The following is a 22,317-nucleotide window of genomic DNA, read 5'->3' as shown; positions in this document are numbered from 1 at the left end:
ACAAAAGGAGAATGTTATTTTCACTAACACTAACGCCAATTCTTCTGTTGCGTTAAGGGGGAAAGTAGTTTTGGCAGAAAATAAACCCCCTTGCGTTCTAACACTCCTCACCGAGGTGGGAGGCTGGGTGCGGCGAGGGTTAAATTCTGAGTGATGCCCAATTCACCACTATCAGTCCAGGCGTGTTTAATATGTATTAAACTGTTACGGTTCTGAATACACTAAGAGCAGGCTGCACCTTCATCCCAGTCGTGCTCATGAACTAGCACGGCCACTCTTCGGTCGTGCTCAATGAGAAACCCAAACGACGAGCTGCCTACACATTACAGTTTGTTTAAGCAACAGATACACAAGTTCTTTTGGATTGCCAGTGATAGTGACTGTCTGCAAAGGCTGCATTCAGCCTTTTGCCACACAAGAAAATTTCCATGAAAATGCAGGAAGATGCCAGAGGTGGAAAGCGCGGAGATGTGCTATTTTTTTTAAATTCTGAGAACGTGTCAGAGAAGCTCCTGGTTCCATTAGAATGGTTAATTTAATAACACTCAAAGGAATTTCAGGCAGAACCCAAACCAGATGTAACCACCCCCAAGATGCTCACAAACTATTTAGAAACATACTAATCTATAAACAAAATTAAGAAATAAAAACAAAATCAAAAGAAACTCAAACCTCTACCCTCCACCTTACCCCTGCCTACCTCCAAAGCTGCTGTTCCTTGGACAAAAGTAGGATATTTTTGTCACTACTGTATTTCAAAAAGTGAAGAACTTCTCAATGTGAACCACCTCGCTGGGCTGCACATTTAACTGCAGAAAGGAGCGAAAGGCAACCTGGATGAATGAAAAAAAAAAAAAGAAAAAGGCAGGAAGGGATTCAAAACAGATCAACAAACTGCCTCTCTTCTGTGATTCCTCCCATCTCCTCTTTTATGAACACTTTGGCTTTTTTATTTCTCGTCTGATTTTGCTGAAGAGAGCAGGGAGCCCATTAGAGCAAGGGGATTAAGAGAGTTGAAGTAGGATTGAGTAATAAAATTGCTGTTAAATAACAGCAATTATGCAAGGCAGATGGCCCCAATGAGAGAGCACAGCGTTTCCCACACGCTGGGACGGGAAGCAGAACCGAGCCCGCTCTGCTTTAGAAACAGCACATCGTTTGTGTCTGATTAAATCATACTAATTTGTGATCGTTAGAGAAGGCTGCCCTAAGAGGGTTGTGACACCGGGGAGATGGAAGCAGGCATCCTGGGGAGGAAAGGCATCAAATGACAAGTTTAGCTGCTGTTTAACCTGGACTGGAAGTCAGCAGAATCCTCAGCGCAATTCACGGTACCACCTACTCATGTATTCACCTGAGCGCTTGCAAAAGATAGTTTAATTTTGCTACCGCATGGGCACAGTAGCGGAAGATCTGGTTATTAAACTGAAAACGTTACTAATTAATGGCAGACACAGAATTTCCAACTGTGGCAATTTTTGTAACACTTAAATAAGCCAAGCAAGAGAGCTACTTCTCTCTGCACTAGGTAATGTCTATAACGATATTTTTTTTTATTATTGTTCAATGCAATTCAGAATCCAGCAGACCAAGGGTTTCTGATTTATTTCTTTTTAATCAGAGGTGGCCAGCCAAGCTCCTCTGGTAAGATAAAAGCAGCAAAATGGATCTAGGTTTTTCACAAGATTAAAAATAAATGCTATAGAAGCAGGAGTCTAAAAAAAGGTATCAAAAGGAAGTGAGGAGAGGGGAGAGGTGACTTCTAGGACCAAAGCAGTAGGGAATGAGCCAACCCCATGGAAGCTCAAGCAACAAGCAAGCCATATACAAATACATACACACACACACACACACACCCCATCAAGGAAGCTGAAGTGCACTTTTCAGTTAGTCAAATGGTGCTGGCCAGTTCCCAGGTTTTTTTCCTGCTTTATCCAGAAAGCCAATGGTAAATTTAATATATAGTTCATCAAATAAAAACTGGATTTTTAAAATATATATACAGACGATCTGTTTTCCCTGTGGTCATAACAAAAGAGTAAAGTCCTTTTGATTTCAGTGTCCTTGCTTAAGTTCTCAGACCCTGATATGATGCACTCAACAGTTTGACAAGCAAACCCCAGTGCACCTTGAAAACAGAAATCCCAAAGATTCCTTCAGAAAAGCAGGGATTCAGTATGAAAAACAGGGATATTTATTATTTTCAAATTAAATACCATAAATGTCCAGATCATGGCACAGTGAGGGACAATGAACAGTCTGTCCTTAAAGCTAGCACCACAGTGGAGCATAGAGAGATGTCACGCTAAACTCAGCTTTCCATCCTGGCTTTTGTCGATCTGTTTCGCAACCAGATTAAGTTTCCTTTAACCAGTAGGAAAAATCTGAAATAAAATATTTACTGGAAGATTATATAACATACGTTAACTCATGCTTAACCCAAGCTGATGGACAGAGATGAAACTGGACAGTTTACTTCAAAAACTGCAGATTAACCTGAGGGACTGGAAGAACAAAGCTTTTCCCAGTCTACTGGTCAATTAAAAATATCCATGCTGATGACCAAAATCCTAAAAATATGGTTTTCTGCCCCAAAATATTTCATTTATTATTATAAAAAAATATTAAATATCACTAAAGGACATTTTTCCTTTGCAAAATGTATACTTTAAAAAACTGAATAGGAAGCAAACATCAGAAAGCTTTCAAAAGTAGAATTCACATAAGTTTAAAAAAAGGCAAAAAGAAGTCAAACAAAGGAAACACTTGCTCTTGAATTGAACTTCGCATGTGAAGTTGTAGATGAGGAAAAATAGGTTTTCATCCAGTTCCATCTAATTTATCACGCTAAAGAACAAGACTTGATTAAAAATCCCCTGGCACCTTTTGAAAGAGGAGTGTTAACCCCTTGCCCTGTCCAAACTGCACGTGGCCAAACGCATCCCCCACACTTCAGCTCTAACTTCAGCTCTGCACGACTCCCCTTGCCTCCACTTGCTGCACTGTTCGTTACTCCTATTTTTGTGGGGTATAAAACAACATCTAAATACGTCAAACCTTGTTTAGCAGAGGAATCAAATATGTCCGTTTGTACCAGCACATTAAAAAAAGCAATCTCAGTTTACCCCAAACACTACTCTAACTGAATTACTTTCTTATTCCCGGCTTCATTCAAGGAAATGAGGTTTGACTGTCGGGTACTCACCTAAATCAGCAGAGCTTATAGAATTGTTTTGGGATTGCAGTGAATGAAAGCAACATTCTTATTTCCGATAATGGGAAACAGTTTTTGTTGAATTACAGTTATGGCTCTAAATTTTCAGTACTTAGATAATTAGGAATTCAGAAGGAATACTGATTGTCAACAGAAGTTTGTGCAGAGTGAGATTCTACAGGGATTTTTGGGAGTTTTTTAGATATTGGTTTTCTTACTGTATCTTCTAACATGAAAATCCATAGCAGTTCTGTGAAGCAGATAATAATGTACAGGACCACCAGAGCACACCCGTACGCGTGCCAGGATCTACATGGCGAAGACAAGCACTAGAGCAACATTTTGGCCAGCATTCCTTGCTTTATAGGCAAATTGTCGATACTGAAATGCCTAAAAATGCAGCTAACGAAGGCATTCCAGTTTATTTGGGTCACAGAAGGGTGCTCATTTTTATAGTTTTGTTTTGCAAGACAAAATATGTAAAACTAACAAGGAAAGAAAGAAAGAAAGAAAGAAAGAAAGAAAGAAAGAAAGAAAGAAAGAAAGAAAGAAAGAGAAAGACAGAAAAGAAATAACCCACATCCTTCACTTTTTTTAGACCAATTTTTAGTTGTACAATCCATCAAACCATAACATGTTGATTAGTGTTTAGATCAGGACCACAGAAGCCCTTAAGAATTCATGACCCGAATGCTCTTTCAGGTGGGATTCAAGATTAAACGATCTGAAAGGTCATTATAATGGTACCATACTGCCTATGCAGCCATAACTACATGTCAAGAATTTTAGTACAACATCAAGATAAATGGTGAGGTCCTGTCTATTACCAAAAATAATCAATGGGGCCAAATGCTCTCCTCCCCCAAAGCCTGCATGCCGAAACATTATTATACAAAACAAAATCAACCCCCTAAAAACAGTATTGTGCAGGTCACAAGATGAATTACAAATAAAATACGCAGCTGATCCTAGTCTAACCTTACACAAAACATCCCCCTGAAGACTCCTGGTCCTGTGTTCTCAATCTCTGCCTCTTGGTCAAAAGCAGCATGAGGAGAAAAAGAACACAGTTAAAAACAAGGACGTCAGAAGGTTTGCTGAGGGAAAAGAACCTCTTTATTAAACAGGCAGAGGCTTTGAATAACAGAAGGAGACATAATGAGAACTCATTTCTAGCTGACCTGCTGAAAACGGTAAAAAAGTCTTCAAGGGCAGAACTACATCCATGGTGAAACAACAGTAACCTATCTGAACAGAGAGCCAGGCAAAACCCTCAGCACCCTGGCAAGATTTTCATTCCTTGAGTTATAATACTTTTAGGATTTCTTATTGTTACGCTGGCATGTTATCGCTACAATAACCTCTGTATGAACATACTCTTCACACTTGCACGGAACTGCACGGACTCGTCATAGTCACAAGCATTTCCTAGAAGGGAATTCACTCCTAAATTACTCTTCTCAGGAATGACTTATTTGTACATGACACAACCCATGATGTTTAGAAAACACATAAAACATTCTTAAAGAGAAGACATTTCCTCCCTGGACAGGGACATAAATCTTCCAGGGATGTAAAATCTACAGAAAGTGAACAGGGACAGGGATTACTCATAGGAATACCTGTCTCAATGTTGAAGTCTCTTCTCTTTGAACTATAAACATAGTGTGACACAGCTTAGACTAATGTAAACACTGACATAACACCGAGAAAAATTCACATCTTGAGGAACATGCAGTCTTAACATCTGGATGCAGTGGAGGATCTTACTAAGCTGCTCTCCTTACCTATTTATTTCAATTGATTTGTACACTCTCCATTCCACACTGGTGAAGCAGATTTCATCCTCTTGAAATCTGGTGAATGCTACTTTGCTGCTTGATACGCCTTTACAATCACTTTTAGCAGAAGAGACTTAAGCATGCACCAGTCTAGTGGCTAAAGGAAATCTCTCCTGAACTCAATTTCATCTCGTACCTGAGCTGAAAAATGCAAAGACAACAGAATTCTTACTTGCACCATAAAACAAAGACAGACACCCTACAGTTTAAATGCATGTGTGTTCCTCTTGAAAGCAGAAGATGGCCAGGATGCAGCTGGGTAAGAGTAAAACTTTCTGAAGATGACAAGAATGCCACTGTGGCCAATATGAATACAGCAAGAGAGTGGTATGCAATAGCACACAGCAGCTTTGCCATCCCGGCTTTCTCACTGTCATTTCCAAGCGATAAATTATTATTAAACAGCCATGCTAAAATGTACAGGCCTTGCTTTATTTTTAGGCTTCTATTTGGATGCCAAGCTCTTCAAACATCACCCAGTCTGAGAAGCACTATTAAAAAAAGAAACTGAAGAGTAGCCAAATTCTTGGCCTGTTGCAAACATTGTATTCAATAAGCTGTGGTTCAGTATGTATTGTACTCGTGCGTCAAGAAATATCCTAAAGAGAAGTAGGAATTTACATAAAGGGTAATACTTACCAGGGACAACATTCCCAGAAATTGGGTGTGCCCAACCCTTCCTTTAATTTAAAAAAAAAAAAAAAAGTTATCCTGAATTCAACCATGTAGAATTTGTGGCTCTGTCCCATTCATTAATACATTAAATGCATTATGAGCCATATATTGACAATAACCATATAGCAAGTCAGCTTAAAAACAAATACAAAGCACCACCTCCCCCAGTAAACTCTGTATTTTTCTAAAACGTGCACCATTAAGATAATCAGGTTTCAGCAAACACGTATCCTTTCCACTCAAGCTTAGCAAATACGAAAATGCAGCCTTCTTAAATTGGTATCAACCTTCCCGAAAGCTTCAGTGGGGAGAGGATTTCACCTGGCTGTTGGCAGGCTGGATAACAAGATAGGTATCAGACTTCTGCAGCCCAGCTTTTTATGGATGAATCCCAAGCTGAGGTATTGCCACAAATGGTGGGACAAAGGAGGCAGGAGGAAGTAAAAGGGAGAGAGCTCAGAAAAATCATTCACATTTTTAAAAAATTATTTCATAAATTCATTGTATAAAATAGGATTTGCAGACTCAAAAGCTTAACTATTACATTTTTCTTGCACTGGAAATTTAGATAACAACATGATCTAAGATTGATATCTTCCTTATAGACTTAATCTTACTTCTCAGTTTGACAGCAGAGCTTGCCAGATAGCGTCTGTCTTCAAATACTCCAGAACTACACTCTTACACCGCAGTCCGGTCAAACGGTATTCATTCCTAAGGCAGAGAGCAACTTAGAGCTGCACTATTCATAAATACACATTTATTTTTCATTAGAAATGCATAATTACAGCATTTAAAAGCATTTTCCCCTAGAAAAGTAGTTAAGCAACAGTACAAACAAAATTGTTAGTCTTCTGCAAATACATTTTTCATTACACTGAACAGAAAACACCAGCAAAAGGCTAATACTTGCAGTTATGGGATTTTTCTTTTTTTAAATATTTTCCATTTTTGTTATAAACACCATAGCAAATAAAAAAAAGCTGTTTAAACAGTGAAAAATATTTGAGCTCTTGATCTTCTATCTGTGGTAAAGCAAGTATTGCAAAGCAGCAATACACTTCCTAAGATATCTGCAGACATTCAAATGGTGTATTTCACAGAAGAAATGAACAGGATGAAACATTAATTTAGTCTCACGGTTTTGATTCATTATATTTCTTTCCTTCTTTCTGAAAGATTTTTTTCCTCCCTAAGTGTACCTAAGGGCAGGCCATTTATTTCTTCTGAAGGCCAGATCCTCAATTGATGTAGTGATGTAGCTCCAATTTAAGTAAATGGGTCTGATTTATTCCAGGTGAGTACAACCAGATCATCAGATCATCCTGCTATTTGCAGGAGATGTCCAAGGTGTGACCATGAGTCTAACAGGCATTTCCATCCTCCTGTTGTTGCACGAAGACTACAGCACTTAACTTCTGACTGTGGTTCACTGACATCTCGGTCGACACAGCTTTTCACAATTCTCTTACTGAATTTGGATTGCTCCGTGTTCTATCTGCATTTCTGGCTGGATTGCTGATTGAAGGGTATCGGTGCCCTGCAAAAGGAAAGACGAAATCGGTAAATCAATACAAAAGGGCTTTCCATTGGTGTAGCCAAGGGAATGTGAACACATTATACTAATATAAAGTTCTTGTATATACCAGTGCAAAAACTGCACGGATATCAGCTCTATGACAGAGTTGAAATGGGAATACACTTACAAAGGCACCAAAAATAACATAAAGAGTCCACATGAAAACTAAGTAGACTAATGCCCTTCAGGCTGGAAAGAAAAGGCTGAAATAATGAAATCACGATAAGGATCTATAAAATCATGAGTGGCACAAAGAGAGCAAATAGAAAACAATTATTCCCTCTCTCTTCCCAAAAAAGAACCAGCTCTAAAAAGAAACAAAATAAAACCCATGTCTGGCACAACATGTGCCGAAGCTGTGGAAGGGCTTGTCTCAGCATGAGGTGCTTACTGATGGCTCAGGGGTACGGAGCTGAGCAGTGTTATGGAAGGGAAGTCCACCAAGGGTGATCATAGCAAAGACAGTAGGAAGTCCCGGAGTGACAGAACTGTTGTAGGTAAGGAGCGTAAATTTACCGGTTTGCCCTGTGCTTGGAATTTCCCCAGCTGGTGCAGGATATGGTCTAAACCTGCTGACTTTACCCACTGCAGTCTTTCTCTATTTTGTGTAAAATGAGAATAGCGCTACTAAAGTGAACTTTTTTCTCAAATAAAAGTCTTCCTACAGGCCTGATTCTACTCACTTTCCAAGCAAAAACAGTCCTCCGTGAAAGAAAGTAAAGTAATCACTATTGACTTAAGCTTTCAAAGGAAGTCTCCTTAAAAATTAAATTACTGCCCACCAGTAGTCTGACAATGCTGTGAAAGGATAATCCCATAGAAAACTTTTTGGCCAAGTTAGCTGGAGTAAGAAAAACTGGATTATGAAAGAAACTCCATCTTTAGCGCTATAAGATGAATAGCATTTAAGAACAGCTGTATTGGCTTGGATAAAATCCATCACACCCAATAAACCTTCCCCTGATAGCAGCCAATATCACAAGCACAGATAAACTACAAGAAAAGGGCAAGCATTTAATGATATTTTCCTGTACACTCCCACAGATTCCAGAGATCTGCCCTTGATGGATTTTCCCTCCATAAATTCATCTAATAGATGCTTTATGTAACGCCCTGGATACAGAAATATTTCTGTGGCAGTACTTCTGTTATAAAAAAGTCTTACTTGAAGCCTGCCTTTATGCTCTCAGCCTAGCATCTGCAAGATGATACACAAAGACACAAGGGCGAAGCTCAACTAGATTTCCAGTCCTTCAGGTTTTACTATACAGTCACAACTTGTTTATTCAACTGAAAATACTGGAAGTTCAAAATTATAAAGTCTTGCTCCTAAATTAAGGTTTTGATGTCAAATTATTTTTTTTCACCTCTCTGCCTTGTTGCCAGTAATTGCACACAGCTTCAAGATTTTTTTTTTTTCCTGTTCAACTTCATAGGTAATTTAGGGTTTACTTAAACATTCAATAACTTAGTGCCAAAGTGGTGAATAACTCTATCAGATTGCTAAATTTGATAGCAGCTAAGTTTTCAAGTGACTATCAAAGTTTTCCTTCCCATTAGCAGAAAACGGTGTTGAAGTTACATAATTGTCAAATATAACCACAACAGCAATACCAAATATTTATCCAACATTTAGACCAGAAGTAGAAGACTGCCCAAAGGGGATTAGAAGCACACTTTAGATTTGGAATTATGTTTTTTTCCAAATCTGACAAAATTGACCACTGGCATATGAATTTGAGCACAGAATTAATCCAAATATTCTTTGTCACCATCACATTCTGTATCTCTAAATTTTGCAAGCTGCTATAAGTAAGAATGCTATTGAGACATGAAAACAAGCCAATGAAGCCTAAATCCCCCAAATGCATCTGATTTCAAACCATGCCTCCCTCCGTACATTTGCAATTTTATGCCAGCAAAACAGTATTCATATATTAATAGTTTGTGTTTGCATATGTGGTTTAGGGTCACTACGAAACTGTCAGAATCCTACCTATTAATACTTTGGTATTAATACACTGAAAATACTAAGTTGAAGTCACAGAGGGGATTAATTTCAAATAGCCTCACTCCTACCGTCAGCTTTGCATGTGCAGTTGCTTCCGAAGTCATGGGTTTCAAGAACAAAGGTAAGAAAATTGGTGCCTTGTTTTCAGACATTAAATAACCTCACAGTTGTGGTGTTTCAAGTACGGAATTTGCGTAGGGCATAGCATCCAACCCAGGTGGACAATAAACTACACTTTTATAAGCTTTGGTTGATAAATAGATTCAAATCATTGAGGACATCTCAGCTTCCTGGCAAAGAACCATATGAAAACAGACGAAAGTGTCACTACAGCCTCACTGACAGGGTTTTCCCTTCAGATAAGAGATCTAAAACAAGTAGGACTATTCCATAATTTTAGCCAAAAAAGCTATTGGGTTATCCATATCACTCAGAGTAATGCAAATACCAAGTTGGTTTCTTCAATTCATTAACATATCCTTAGTGTTTAGTTTGTGTAAACTGAGGAAATATTTATGCCAAACTTATTTTTAGTCTTGCCTGGTCTTCTTTTCATACTCTTATTTCACATTCCTTTTCTGCTTCTCTTCAGCTCTTTATAAATCTCTGTGGTTAACCACAATATTAAAACCTAACATGGTACAAAGTGTCCCTGAAGAGAAAAGTAACTCCTCTGGTGGCTGCCAGTCGTGTGGGAGACGGATGCGGGTGTTCAGAACTGCGCTCCGTAACCTCCTGGCCATCAGAGGTGGTAGCTGAGAAGGGAGGACAGGCACAAGGAACAGACCCCGCAGAAAGTCTGCGGGAGGTAAATTTGAGCGTTTCCCAGGCCCGGAGCGAGGACAGCAGCACGAGAAACACCTCTCGCTACCTGACACCTATACGCTTTATTAATTGGATGGGACCAGCAGTGCTTGAGGATTTATATAAAATGAGTCAAGATCCCTGTAGCAACACTTACTGCTTAGTGTACCATTACAAGTGACTATGAATAAAATATTAGAGAAGGTTAGTGCAAAGACAAATCTAGTCAAGAGGCAAAAAAAAAACTATTAAGGGCTCATCTACACGGGAAGATCAGTGTACAGAAATCCAGAATGTAATCTTACAGCACAGCATGCTCTCATGCCAGGCAGCCTGATCCTTTTTAGCAGGGAGCAGAATTTTTCTGAAAAGCACTTTGTAGCATCCAGGTGGGGAACCAGCATGGACTGGAGCGACTAGGAGAGTTTAGAGCTCCGGCTTCCCTACCTGCACCAGCCAGCGCAGACGGCACTTCAGCAATATGCAACACAGCTCCGTCTTTTATTTGAGGCCCTCTTTGCCACTGGGATAACTAATGTGCTCAAACTTCATATAGTGAACTGATCTGCAGATTGCCTTGCCCATGGAAGAAGCACCAAGCACTTGAGTTTCACGCATGCAAAGTCTGGACATGTTTCCCTTGATTTCTTACGCAATTTTTTCCCCCCCTCCCTCAAGAGACTCAATATCCAAATATTTGTAGCCAGATCAGAATTCTCTACAAAACTGGGTATGTATCAGACAAAAATCCACTCTAATATTGGCTTCTAAGGATACCATTATATTTTGGCTAGCAAGCAACAGCTGCTTTTTTCACAACCACTTGGCATTCTCTAGAAAAGAATTTCACTAAGTGGGGTTCATAGAAGAATGTGTAACCACCTTCAGAAAAATTTCTGACAACTGTTTTATGTCAGCATTCTTGTGCTGTCACCAGTCACAGCTTCAAGCTGATGAGAAGCTTCTTCTAGACTCAGATATATGACTGTTCAAACTGATTTAAAAAAAAAATAATAAAAAATTCCTCCACTGTAACTGAGAGGATCAAGTGTTCACTTACAATTGCTAACATTGCGACTCCTGCGGGAAATCCAGGCTGTTGATCAAAATAACTGGAAAACTGCTGTCAGAAAGGGAATAACATTTTTAAGAGAAACCTCAGTCTGAAAAATACTTTTTGGATAGATTCCAAGCAAGTTTTTTTGCCCTGTCCTTTAACATGGCTCTTAGCCTTCAAGGATGCAGAAAAACAACAATGACCAAAATAATTATTCTCTAGGGGCATTGAGCAAGAACATAGAAGCAGGGAAAGTCAAAGACCTTTAACAAAAATGATACCTTTAACAAAATGATGTTTCTTATTATAGATGATTTTTTTTTTTTCTTTAACGGCTTGGAAACAGGATCATAACCTGATTGGGACTGCAGTATTTGTGGATAGATATATAGTTCATCTGACAGACGATTCAATCAAGTTAAGTGCATTCAAATGGCAAAAAAAAAATATACATACTTGATTAGTAGCAGAGTGGTCTGTCACTGGTGTCAGCTGCACATACTGGACTTGGATATCACTCCCTTGGAGCGGGGATCCATCGACACCCCCTGATGCAGGCTCAGCAGAAGCAACAGCTATCAGCTGAGCACCCTGCAACACCTGCAGGGGAAGCAATGGAGAAAGCAGCTTGTAAACAACCACAATCAGAAATGCATTATGAACCATCTAACTTAAAACAGATGCAAAACCGAAGACCGTTAAAAAGAAACACAAGAAAACTTGTCTATCGGTAACAGTTGCTTGAAATCACGTGGGTTTCCGAGAGGACATGGTATGCATGTGGAAAGATTCCCATACTAGATGCTCACTGCACTTTGCCTTATGAAATTCATAATTCTATTAATGATTATTGCAAAGACTAAGTGGGATACACCGTGCAGTTTACACTAAGAGTGTCATAATGTCAACAGCACACAAAATATCGCCGAGTAATGCTTTTACTGTTGCATAAACAGACACAGATCCAAGATGCTCCTTCTCACAGCCAAAGGCATTCAACTTTTGACAATTTATTACAGTAATGTTTATATTCCTATCGTATATGAAGGTGTAGATTTAAGAATTAATGCTAATTAATGCTTACTCTAAACACATCTGAATATTGACTGGTGAAGACTATATATACGTCTCCTATAGGCTTCAAAAACCAAAGAACAGTTTATCGATCTAAAAATGCTTGCTTAAAAATGTTCTTGTGATTAAACTAATTTTAATCTACTTCTTGAAACACAGATCAGAACTAAATACATGTACGTAAACAATGACAAGCCCCCAATCTAATTTTTTCAATTCAGCTAAAATACACAAATTCAGTTGTAATTTCTATATGCCGTGAATGATGTCTTTTTAAACTATGGTATTTGAACTACAGCGAACAAAAGACATCTTTCAAATGAAGGAAAGAGAACAAAGAACAAAAATAATATCCTTAATGAAGGTTTTTCTTAACAAAGTATGATTTCTCAGCTGATTTGCGGGTGGGTGGCCATAAAGGAGTAAGTAGACCAGAATTTCTCTAAGGAGTGTGGGAGGCAAAAAGAGGTGACCTCCATAAATGACCTTCAGGGGTGTTGTCAGGATTTTATAGGGATCTTGGGTTTTCTGAGCTACAGTCAGCATCAAACTGCAAAAGGATGCTACATCTTGTTTTTACAGGAATAAGCAAAATTATCTCTTCCTACTGTATTTATTTTGGAACTATACAATACACCCTGTCAGAACCACATCACAGTCTGTCCTAGTGATTACCTGCAGGTCTTAAATGTATTTTGTCTCATTTATTTCTGAACTACAAGCCTCAGAATGACCACGAGCAACTGAGCAAGTCCATCATTCTCGCATACAGATGGCTTTACAACAAAGTAGCCTAAAACTTACAAAAGTACCAGCTTCCCTGTTTCATGGTATGTTCTCAACTGCACACCTTCCAGCACACTTCAAAATAACTCCCTTTTAGAGCACACACTCTGGAGAAGATCAAATAACTGTCATATGTTTTCTTACACGAGACCTATCTGATTCCTAGTGATAATCTACCTTTACCATGCTTCCTGCAAAAAACCCACCCCAGCGATATTTGCACAGAATACTTTTTGCTGTCAAATTACACTTTCCTTTTTGGTTTCATGCAAATGGTTATGTTCTTCTCCTACTGTATCTTCCTGCTGGATTTGTAATTAAGCTTTCATTTACAAAGAAATGGGAAGCATTTTTATAGAATGTAATGATGAAGCTCAGCTAGTTTTCACAGAGGTAAAATGGACAACATGCCAATGTCAGCGGGGGCAACAAACGCGGGTATTTATGAATTTCTATTGACAAAGTCACAGATTGATTGCTGCTGCTCCAATCCCCCCAACTAGCCAGATTAAAACCAACTCAGTTAAATTTAAATGTGTTCTAATCCCAATTCAAGACTACAGCAGTGATCGCTACATACATGGTGCTTGGTTTCCAGTTCTATAGTTTGAAAAAACAGATTAATATATTGGAGAGATTAGACAAACATTATAAAAAATTGCAATTAGTACAGTTTTTCCTTCTTTGTCATGTCCTGTTTGTGCAGATCCCAAGGACTACAGTATTCAACAAGAGAAGTGAGTAGCCACACAAGACAGATTCCTTTCCACTAGTTTTACACCAAACTATTTGGGTTTTGCAAATCAGGTGATTGGCTCTAAATTGAACATCACGCCGATATGTTAATTCTCTAGCAATTGCCTTCTTCGTATTTTTCCCTCTAGCTACAAAACATCAGACTTAGAAACCTGATCTTGCTTTTAGGAAACACTGAAGGAGCAAACACAGCCACAGAGAGATGTACAACACTCTAAAGAGCTTTTTACTGCTCAGTTCACATAAACAAATCAACTACTGCAGACACACTAGTAACACTGAGAGAACAAAAAACCCCAACAGTCTGGACTTTTAAAACTAAAAGCAGAACAATCAAATGCAGATTTCTTAATGTTTCGCCACCTAGTACATGCTAACATAAACAGCTGTCCTAGATTTCTTTAAATACTGCCTAGCTTGTTATTTGGGCATAACTGGCCATATAACCAGTCACTGAACAAATAAGAATAAAAGCAAGAACAGGGAAAAGATCCCATCTGAATTCAACTGACAATATTAAATGAAGGAATGAGCAACAAGCTCTTTTTAATACCTCTTGATAGATAGCACTCACAAAATTATTATTTTGCAGTTTCTATTTGAATTCCTGTACAGCTTCTGAAATTACGATACAAGTGGATGAGAGCAGAAAGGGAGAATTGCCATCTTTACCCCCCACCTCCCTTTTTTTTAAAGGGACTGCTGTTTCTGTAGCCTCAGTGGCATAGTACCTTGTGTTTAATCTGCTGAGCCAAAGAGAGGATCAACGCAATCTGAGGCTCAGCCTGGAACATTCGATCCCACTTTCTATGTTTGAACACCTCTGTCACATGTGACACAATGATGACCTGCAGCATACTAAAGATATCACTTAAGTAACCACACCGTATTCATAAGATAGTGTAATTTATCGAGAATCTCAAGTGCATCCAGATAGAAAAATCCAACTGAACTGATATTAAAAACAGCAATAAATTACATTTTCTCTACTGGAAATTAAAATAAATCTATTCTATTTCTATCTTAACTTTAAAAATATGCTAAAAAATTGTTATGCTGAAGAACTATGACTGACATCACCCCTTCTCCTTCTCACAAACAGTAGTATTGATAAGTATTTTGCTCAGGAAAAGCTTAACTCGGGCAAATAGATTGGCAAGTTTGGCTATGGTCCTCAGCTTCTGCTTGCATTTGCAAAACCTTTTTCTTCCAGAATATTCACAGTGCCTTACAAAACCAGGTATGCCCATTTCCTTTAACATAGGGGAGAAAGTTCCCAGGGGAAGAAATTATCTCAAAATACACGTTGACAGAAAGACAAGCAGATATAACCAAACATAACAAAGGACCGAGTCCAGCGAGTGGATTCAAGTGGATTGCCCAGACTCTAATCAGTATGACCACGCTTCCCCATATAACAACAGGATTTAACTTCAGCCCTATAACTTCAATCAGCCTCACTTAACAGTTTTATTCTGTTCGTAAGTGTCAGAAGTTTTAGATGAAACTATAGCAAGGCAGCAAAAATTAAAGACGAAAAAGGCTCAATGGCTTTAAGTGACATAGGATTCGTGGAGCAGCTGGGTAGCTGAGCCTGTCCCAAATGGGGCAGGTGCAACTATATGGCTTTTCTTGGGCTGCTCACTTGACTTCCAAACCAACACTTTAACTCTGTAATTCTTACCTGCCTTTGACCTTAAAATAAAGGATTTGTATCAAAAAAATAAACAGTCTATGCTGAAAATGAACTTCTCTTCCCCAATTCCACTGGGCTTCTCTAACACCCCGCCTTACTGGTCCAAAACAGGTAACAGAATATGGTCAACCCGAAAAAATAATAAACTTCACTTCTAAAAAAATTGATTAATAAATGCTCTAAAAACACACACAGAACAAGAAGCTTGAAGTCCCCCTTCCCTTTCACTTAGGCACAAAAGCACAGAAGCATCTGACATGGAATGTCACTCAAGCTAGCTCAGGCTAGTGAGAGTTCAAGTCAAGGCTGAAAATGTTCCTAAAACAGAGTGCCCTTTAAAAATTCATAAGCAGACCAAAAAAATGTTTTTTTTTCAAATAATTCAGTGAAGCATTTTGAAAAAAGTACATTTGGTCATGTACTATTGCTTGCTGTCAGCGGTAAGAAATTGTCTTCACAGTGACAAGATCTGTAGCTCTCGTGGAGCCGGAGCACGCTCTTTACATTGCACAATTATTTCCACTGCAAGCATAAGCAATTGCACAGCTGGAACAGAGCAGCTCGCTAAATTCTTCTGTTCTTTCAGCTTGCAGTTACAACCACAGATACATGCTTTTCGCAAATAGAAAACCTAATGAAAAATGTTTATCAAGAAAAATCAGCATACTTTAGGAAACGTCTGTAAGATATTTGAGAATACCTTTGAGATATATGTCTTTGAGAATGCTTCGATGCTACCAATGCTCTCAAGCACATTTTGTGACCTAGCTCAATCTTTGCAAGCCGTCATGCCCCAGACCTTGTTGCCTCAAAGACTGCCACATTGCGTGGTGACCCTGGTGAAGACAACTTGCCTAAATGACCAAGCAAGCATGAAAGAGCCCCTTCTCTCGCTATTCTCATCAACTTTCAGAATAAGAAAATGTTCCCTAACACCTTCAGACAGAAACATAAACGCATTGCTATTAGTTCTGATTTTAAACGGTCCTAGAAATACCAGAAGGAAAAGTATTTTGTTCGGATGTTTAAAATGAAGTGTGAGCTCTTGGCATTGTTCATGAATACAGAACTACAGTCTCTTTGACCAAACGTTCATTTTCCTTAAAGCTCTATAAGCTTTCAACGAGAGATACGAGAGCTGACAGATTTGATAAAATGAGCTAAGGGGCAGACAGCTCCCTCCTACCTGCTCAAAGCATATTGTGCCCCTAAGTACATTCTCTGTCCCTCCTTACAGATACACTAACACAAACCCAGGCTTCCTGATCGGAACTGCAGCAGAAGCACAGACCCTTGCAGTGGTATCCCACTGACCTGAATCTCTGCCTTTCTCTTTTTCATTTTTTTCCTCCCCTCTCCACCTTTTTTCCTCTATCATTCTCCCTTCAGAGTCTTGATGATTTGGGACATGCAAGCTATTGAGCCTGAAGGTCCTGGATTTCTGGATTTTGTCCCTTCTTCAGCGAGCTGCTTGCCATATAAAACACAATAATAAAATTAGTATTAATAATGAAAACCAGCTACTTTCTCTGCTCCCTTCTTTCCATTTAAAGACTATTTTAGCCCATAACTAATAGTTCCCATTTAACATTCAACTGCCAGGGCAGGAAATAAATTTTTTAAAAAAAGATTAAAATGTAATAGGTTTTCCTTCAGTTTTTCCAAAATTATTCAAGCATAGTTTCCAACTATGGTTCAATTCATATCACATCCTCTGCTGATTTTACTTATCACTGAGAATTATTCTCCTAGAAACCCGTAACCCAAAACTTTTCTCTAGACCCCTGTCTTCAAGAATAGGTGACTGTTTGGGGATAGCTGAAGTTTGTTTACCAAAAAAGTCCATTCCTCAGTCTGGTCCTTGCCAGACTGAACCTTCTAAAACACATTCTTGCTACTGTTGTTGTGAGCTTTTTTATTAATCTAGGCAAGCACATATGTTTGCCTACCTATAAAAAGCTCAAAACCAAGACACATTGGCTTTTGGTGTCTTTTTTCCATCTTTTCTTCCCATTTCTATTGCAGGAATGCAATAAAAGATGACGTTTCTTTAAAAAAACCCGAGGTTTGAATCACTGAAAGAGTGGTTGTTTATAGAAGGCTCACATCTGAAAATCCTGTAACGCTTATAGCCAGCAAGTAACCATTTCAGCAAATGTCACACAAAAGAAACGAGTTGTGCATATGAAAAAGGAAAGATCCCAGTGACATGCTCTACCTAAGGCATTAGTAAAAAGGACAGTTTGGGCCCGAAAATCTAAGGATAGTTATGGGTTCAGATGATTCCTAGGAAACAAAAAATTAAGAAAATACCTGCCTATCATTCTCCTTACACTGTCATTCATTATTGATGGCAAAACTACATGAATACATTCAAATAGCAAACACAGCTCCTTCAAATGGTAAGAAGCTTTGCTGATAAACATATTGACTTAAATACGATAACTCCCTCTACCTGATTCTTTTCAGTCATGAAGTTTTCTTCATGAAGCCTTAAGACTAAAAACATTCACTGTATTTAGTGCCAACAAAACAGTTATTTACATGCTTACAGATGGGTTTACTGGGGCAACTAGAATCCATATTTAGGGGCAGAACTCAATTTTTTTAGCATCAGAAATTAACTAGTTCCATGAAAACATCAGAGGCTTAAACTAATCAAGGTCTCCATCACCTTGGCGCTTACTAAGGAATCAGGAACAGGCAATGCAGAATGCCAAAAGAACGGAGTTGTGTGAAAAACACCAAGATTTTCTTCTATAAGATTCTCTTTTGTAGTTCCTCATTTCACGCAATGAAGCAGAGCAAGACCCAACACCAGGAAGCAAGTCCAGTTCGGAGGATACTAAAGTATAAAGGAAAATCGGTAACATGACCTACTTTACACCCCTTTCTCTTTAAGCCATCGGTTCAGTTTAACCAAGGTCAAGTGTACTGAAAAGCTCATATCCCATGGTGCCTGATACAAAGTTATTTTGATGATTTTACAGTCCAGTTCCAGTAAAATTGAAGTATTAACGTGACAAAAAGGAGTGGCAGCAAAGGACAGCCCAACCTAACTGTTCTTGAAGAAGCAGTCCTCTTCGTGCTAAGATCAAGCAGTATTAATTGAAAACCACTGTAACCCTTGCTCCATATTTATCTATCCCATGTGTATATAAAGTAAGAATGCATATAGCCCGATGATGTGTTATCTTTCCGGAGAAAGAAATTTACATTCAACCAGAACAAACACACAGCTCACAATAAGGAACAAGGATCACTACGTATTGCCGCATGCTTTCTACGCTGTACTTAAAATGAAACAATAAGTATTTTGATAGAATTACAAGACAGTTTTAAGGACTAGGCTTTATCTCTCAAACTTTTCAAAATATTAACAGCAATAAAAAACTGGAAGTTCCTCTTCCAAAAAGATAAGGAAGACAGATGGCTCACAGCGTTGCAGAAAATCTGCAGCTTTTCTCTCTCAGTAACTAGTGAAGAGAAGAACAAAGAGGTGCAAGCAAGCACATGGAAGATGTAACCCCTCATTTAGATCATTTATTGGCAACCCTTTTTTAAGCAGAAGCCTCCAAAATATGAGGCTTTTCTTCTTTATAAGGTGTGTTTTGACGGTTACTGTATGTCTGACCTTATACTAAGATCACACTAAAGGAAAAAGCCAAAATATATATCAATCACATTTTTTCCAAAATAATTACACATATTAATTTCTTAATTTTCAAGCTGAATTTGTTCTGATTATCATTCCTTTATTACCAGCACCACCACAACAGAAAAAAGCCTCTAGGCCGTACTGTGTACTCTAATAATGCGTTTCATATCCAGCCACCAGAGAGTTTCCAGAAATTCACAGGTTTTTCTATTTTACTGTTACAAAGGGCTGATCATCATCTAGTTTGTATTACATGGCATAAATTAAACACCCTCACACAAAGCACTTCCCATGACTACTACAGCTGCTTTTTCAAGTATAACATCTCTTTTAGAGGCAATCCCATCTTTCTTTTAAATATGTCAATTGACAGAATAGCACGGATCGTAGAACATACCGCCCCATCTTCTGTGTCTTCTCATTACTCCCTGCAGGAAAAGGTTTGGGAGGTGAAACTATATTTTATCCTATCAGCCAGGCCACCAAACGTTCACCAGTATAAAAAAATAATTCTGGAATATTTGTTCTTAGAAAAATGCATTACTTTGCATCTTGCTTTATTAAAAGGCAGGCCGAGTCAATCATATCTAGTAATCTAGGTCAGAGTATAAAAATGACCTGTTAACTTTCTTTACTTTGCATTTAATTACACTGCCATTTACATATCACTAATTATTCATTTTCTTTCATTTCTTTGATTAAAATACTGACTAGCATTAGTCAAAGATATTTGTGGGAAAATGCCAGAAAATAAAAATTGGAAGGCTTAAAATTACTTTTTGCAACGTATCAACTAAATCCTTTTGAATAAATTTCACACTGGTTTCAACCATTTGCTTTAGGGCTACATTTTCAAATGATCGGAACAGCATGTTGGAAATAGCAAATGAGTATACTGTCAATCAAGCTCACAAAACCAAGCCTATTTTTAATAAAATAATGCTGATTCACATTAAGTATACTAACATGTTTTAATTCTTCACCAATTACCTTCTAAATACTTCCTCTAAACTGGGCACATTTATTGAATTAAAAATGCACTCCTCATAATGTCTGTGCCCACACAACCGATAGCAAAGAAAAGATTCGGCTATGATTCCCCTTTTCCACTTCAGCAAGATACCAGGTATGGACTGGGCTATGCAGAGAAGAAAAGAGAAGAGGAAAAAAAAAAAAAAAAAAAAAAAAAGTTCTGAGAGACCCTGTGGTAATTGAGCAACTACCAAAGTCAGAGACCCCAAATCATGTATCTTGTTGGCAGTTTCCATCACTCAAAATCAAATTGCTCCACTCACCTGTCCTCAAATATTGCAGTGTTGTAAGGCAAGGGTTTTGCAGACAATTATCCTGCAAGAGCCTTGGTAACATTAAGGTAATATATTCCCATTAAGGTCCCAATACGTTTCTTTTAAAATAGAAGTATTTTTGATCTAAAGTAACTGGAAACAATATAAAAAGGATCCACTGCTCTTAAAGATTAGGTTATCATTCTGAAGTTAATGATCTAGTCCATAAAGCTTTAGAGTCATTCCTTACTCCAACAACAACCTGTACCTAAATTTGCTATTTATTTCCTATATAAAATATGCCAATACAAAAATAAATTCAGCATATATAAAAGTCTAATATTTAGTAGTTCACAGAGAAAGGAACTCTCCCTGCTGTGTATTTCTAAGTGTGCTGAATTGAACCATGTGAAATGTGACCTTAAATCTGTCAAAACTTCATTAACTAACACCCCTACAGAGTCATATAACTGAGAGCACCTCCTTTAAATTCCCCAAACTAAACGGCATGAAAAGTGAAACTGATTTCAGCTCTACCAAGTGTGGAAAAATGAAAAGAATAATTCCAGAGCACATTTTTATCAGCGGCATTATTTCCTTGCATAACATAATAAAGCATCTCATCTGCTTTTACTTTGAGTATATAGCACAGCACAGATCTATTCAGTAATGTCTACTCTGAGATTCCCTTAATGCGCCTGTACAAAACTTGGAGAAATGCACGAACACAAACTGCAGCTATTGTGGTTACTTAAACAAACTTTACAAAAATGTCCATCTTTCTGACTACTGCGGTGGGATTGAGCTTGATAAGTGATGGCAAATTGTGGCTTAGTGTATTTAAACCATCTGCATCTTCAAAAGCCCTTTCACAACACACCACCTTGCTTCCTAAATCTCTGTTTCAGTGATTCCCCGAGGAGAGCAAGCCTCTGCCTCTGAAGACTAACTCCAATACTTCCCAGCACTATGGTTTTATGGAGAGCAACAGCCATCGGTGAAATGTTGTAATAGGCCCTGTGCAAAGAAAAATGAGATGCACAGAAACGCGTGAAGTTTTGGAAGAGAAAGTGTGGCAGAGTTTCATGATCTTTTATTAACATTCCCTGTCCAAGCTTTTTTTTTTTTTTAAATACATTTAGAAATAGATACTCTGAGGTCTTCGAAAAGTGTTCACGTCTAATTTGGTAAATAAACTGGAAAAACATAAGGGGCGGAAAACCACCAAATTAACACAGTTTATGTTAACTTTTTTTAAAGAAACACCTGCCCATACCATCACACTCTCTCTGACCCTTTCCTAAGCATGATCCAACTGGAATAAGCAAGCCAACCCTTTTTTTCATATACAGTATTCAAAACCACATAACATACAAAAAAAATCCATGAGGCTCCCGATCTCTCTCCCAGCTAAATGCATCCTGCCTAAATTTAAGCAAACACCTAAAGACAAAGGTGTGGTTGTTAAAAGCATCTCACACTTTCACTGGGTCAATACCCGTACTTTTACATGGCCAAGTGGGGGGTCCCTCAACAGACTACCAGCTCCTTTGAGAAGTGGTTGGTGTTGAACACAAAAGGGTAATCAGCATAATTAAAACTTTATCTACGAGCTCTGGCTGAAAGGGCCGCAAAGTTAATTACTAAGAAATAAAAGCCTAAATTAGGCTTTGTATCGTGTGATCTAAAAACAATGAGATTATATGAAATCCTATCTCTAAGTAGTCCACATGTACATTAGCAGCATTTTATTTTCACTCCGTATCACAGGTAGATGGGCAGCGGTGTCCCTGCCAGCATCAACGGATAACAAAGCAAAGAGGTGTTGTCGCAGCATGTCTTGGGGTCACACCCCATGGAAGCCAAGTGGCATCCTTCCT

At 38.3% G+C, this 22,317-nt stretch overlaps 1 protein-coding gene across 1 annotated transcript in view; it reads right to left on the bottom strand.

Moving 5' to 3' along the window:
- Positions 1-6,544: 6,544 nt before the first annotated feature.
- BANP (BTG3 associated nuclear protein) overlaps positions 6,545-22,317 on the bottom strand; it is a 155,333-nt gene continuing 139,560 nt past the window's right edge. The window contains exons 12-13 of the mRNA XM_082489521.1: positions 11,638-11,781; positions 6,545-7,270 (exon numbers count right to left, since the gene is read on the bottom strand). Coding sequence (XP_082345647.1) covers positions 7,199-7,270; positions 11,638-11,781 — 216 coding nt within the window. The 3' untranslated portion in view covers positions 6,545-7,198. The remainder of the gene's footprint in view (positions 7,271-11,637; positions 11,782-22,317) is intronic.

The sequence above is a fragment of the Vanellus vanellus genome (assembly GCF_965231255.1).
Source record: "Vanellus vanellus genome assembly, chromosome: 12".
In the NCBI taxonomy this organism is placed as follows: domain Eukaryota; kingdom Metazoa; phylum Chordata; class Aves; order Charadriiformes; family Charadriidae; genus Vanellus; species Vanellus vanellus.
This window is presented reverse-complemented; position numbering and strand designations above follow the sequence as displayed.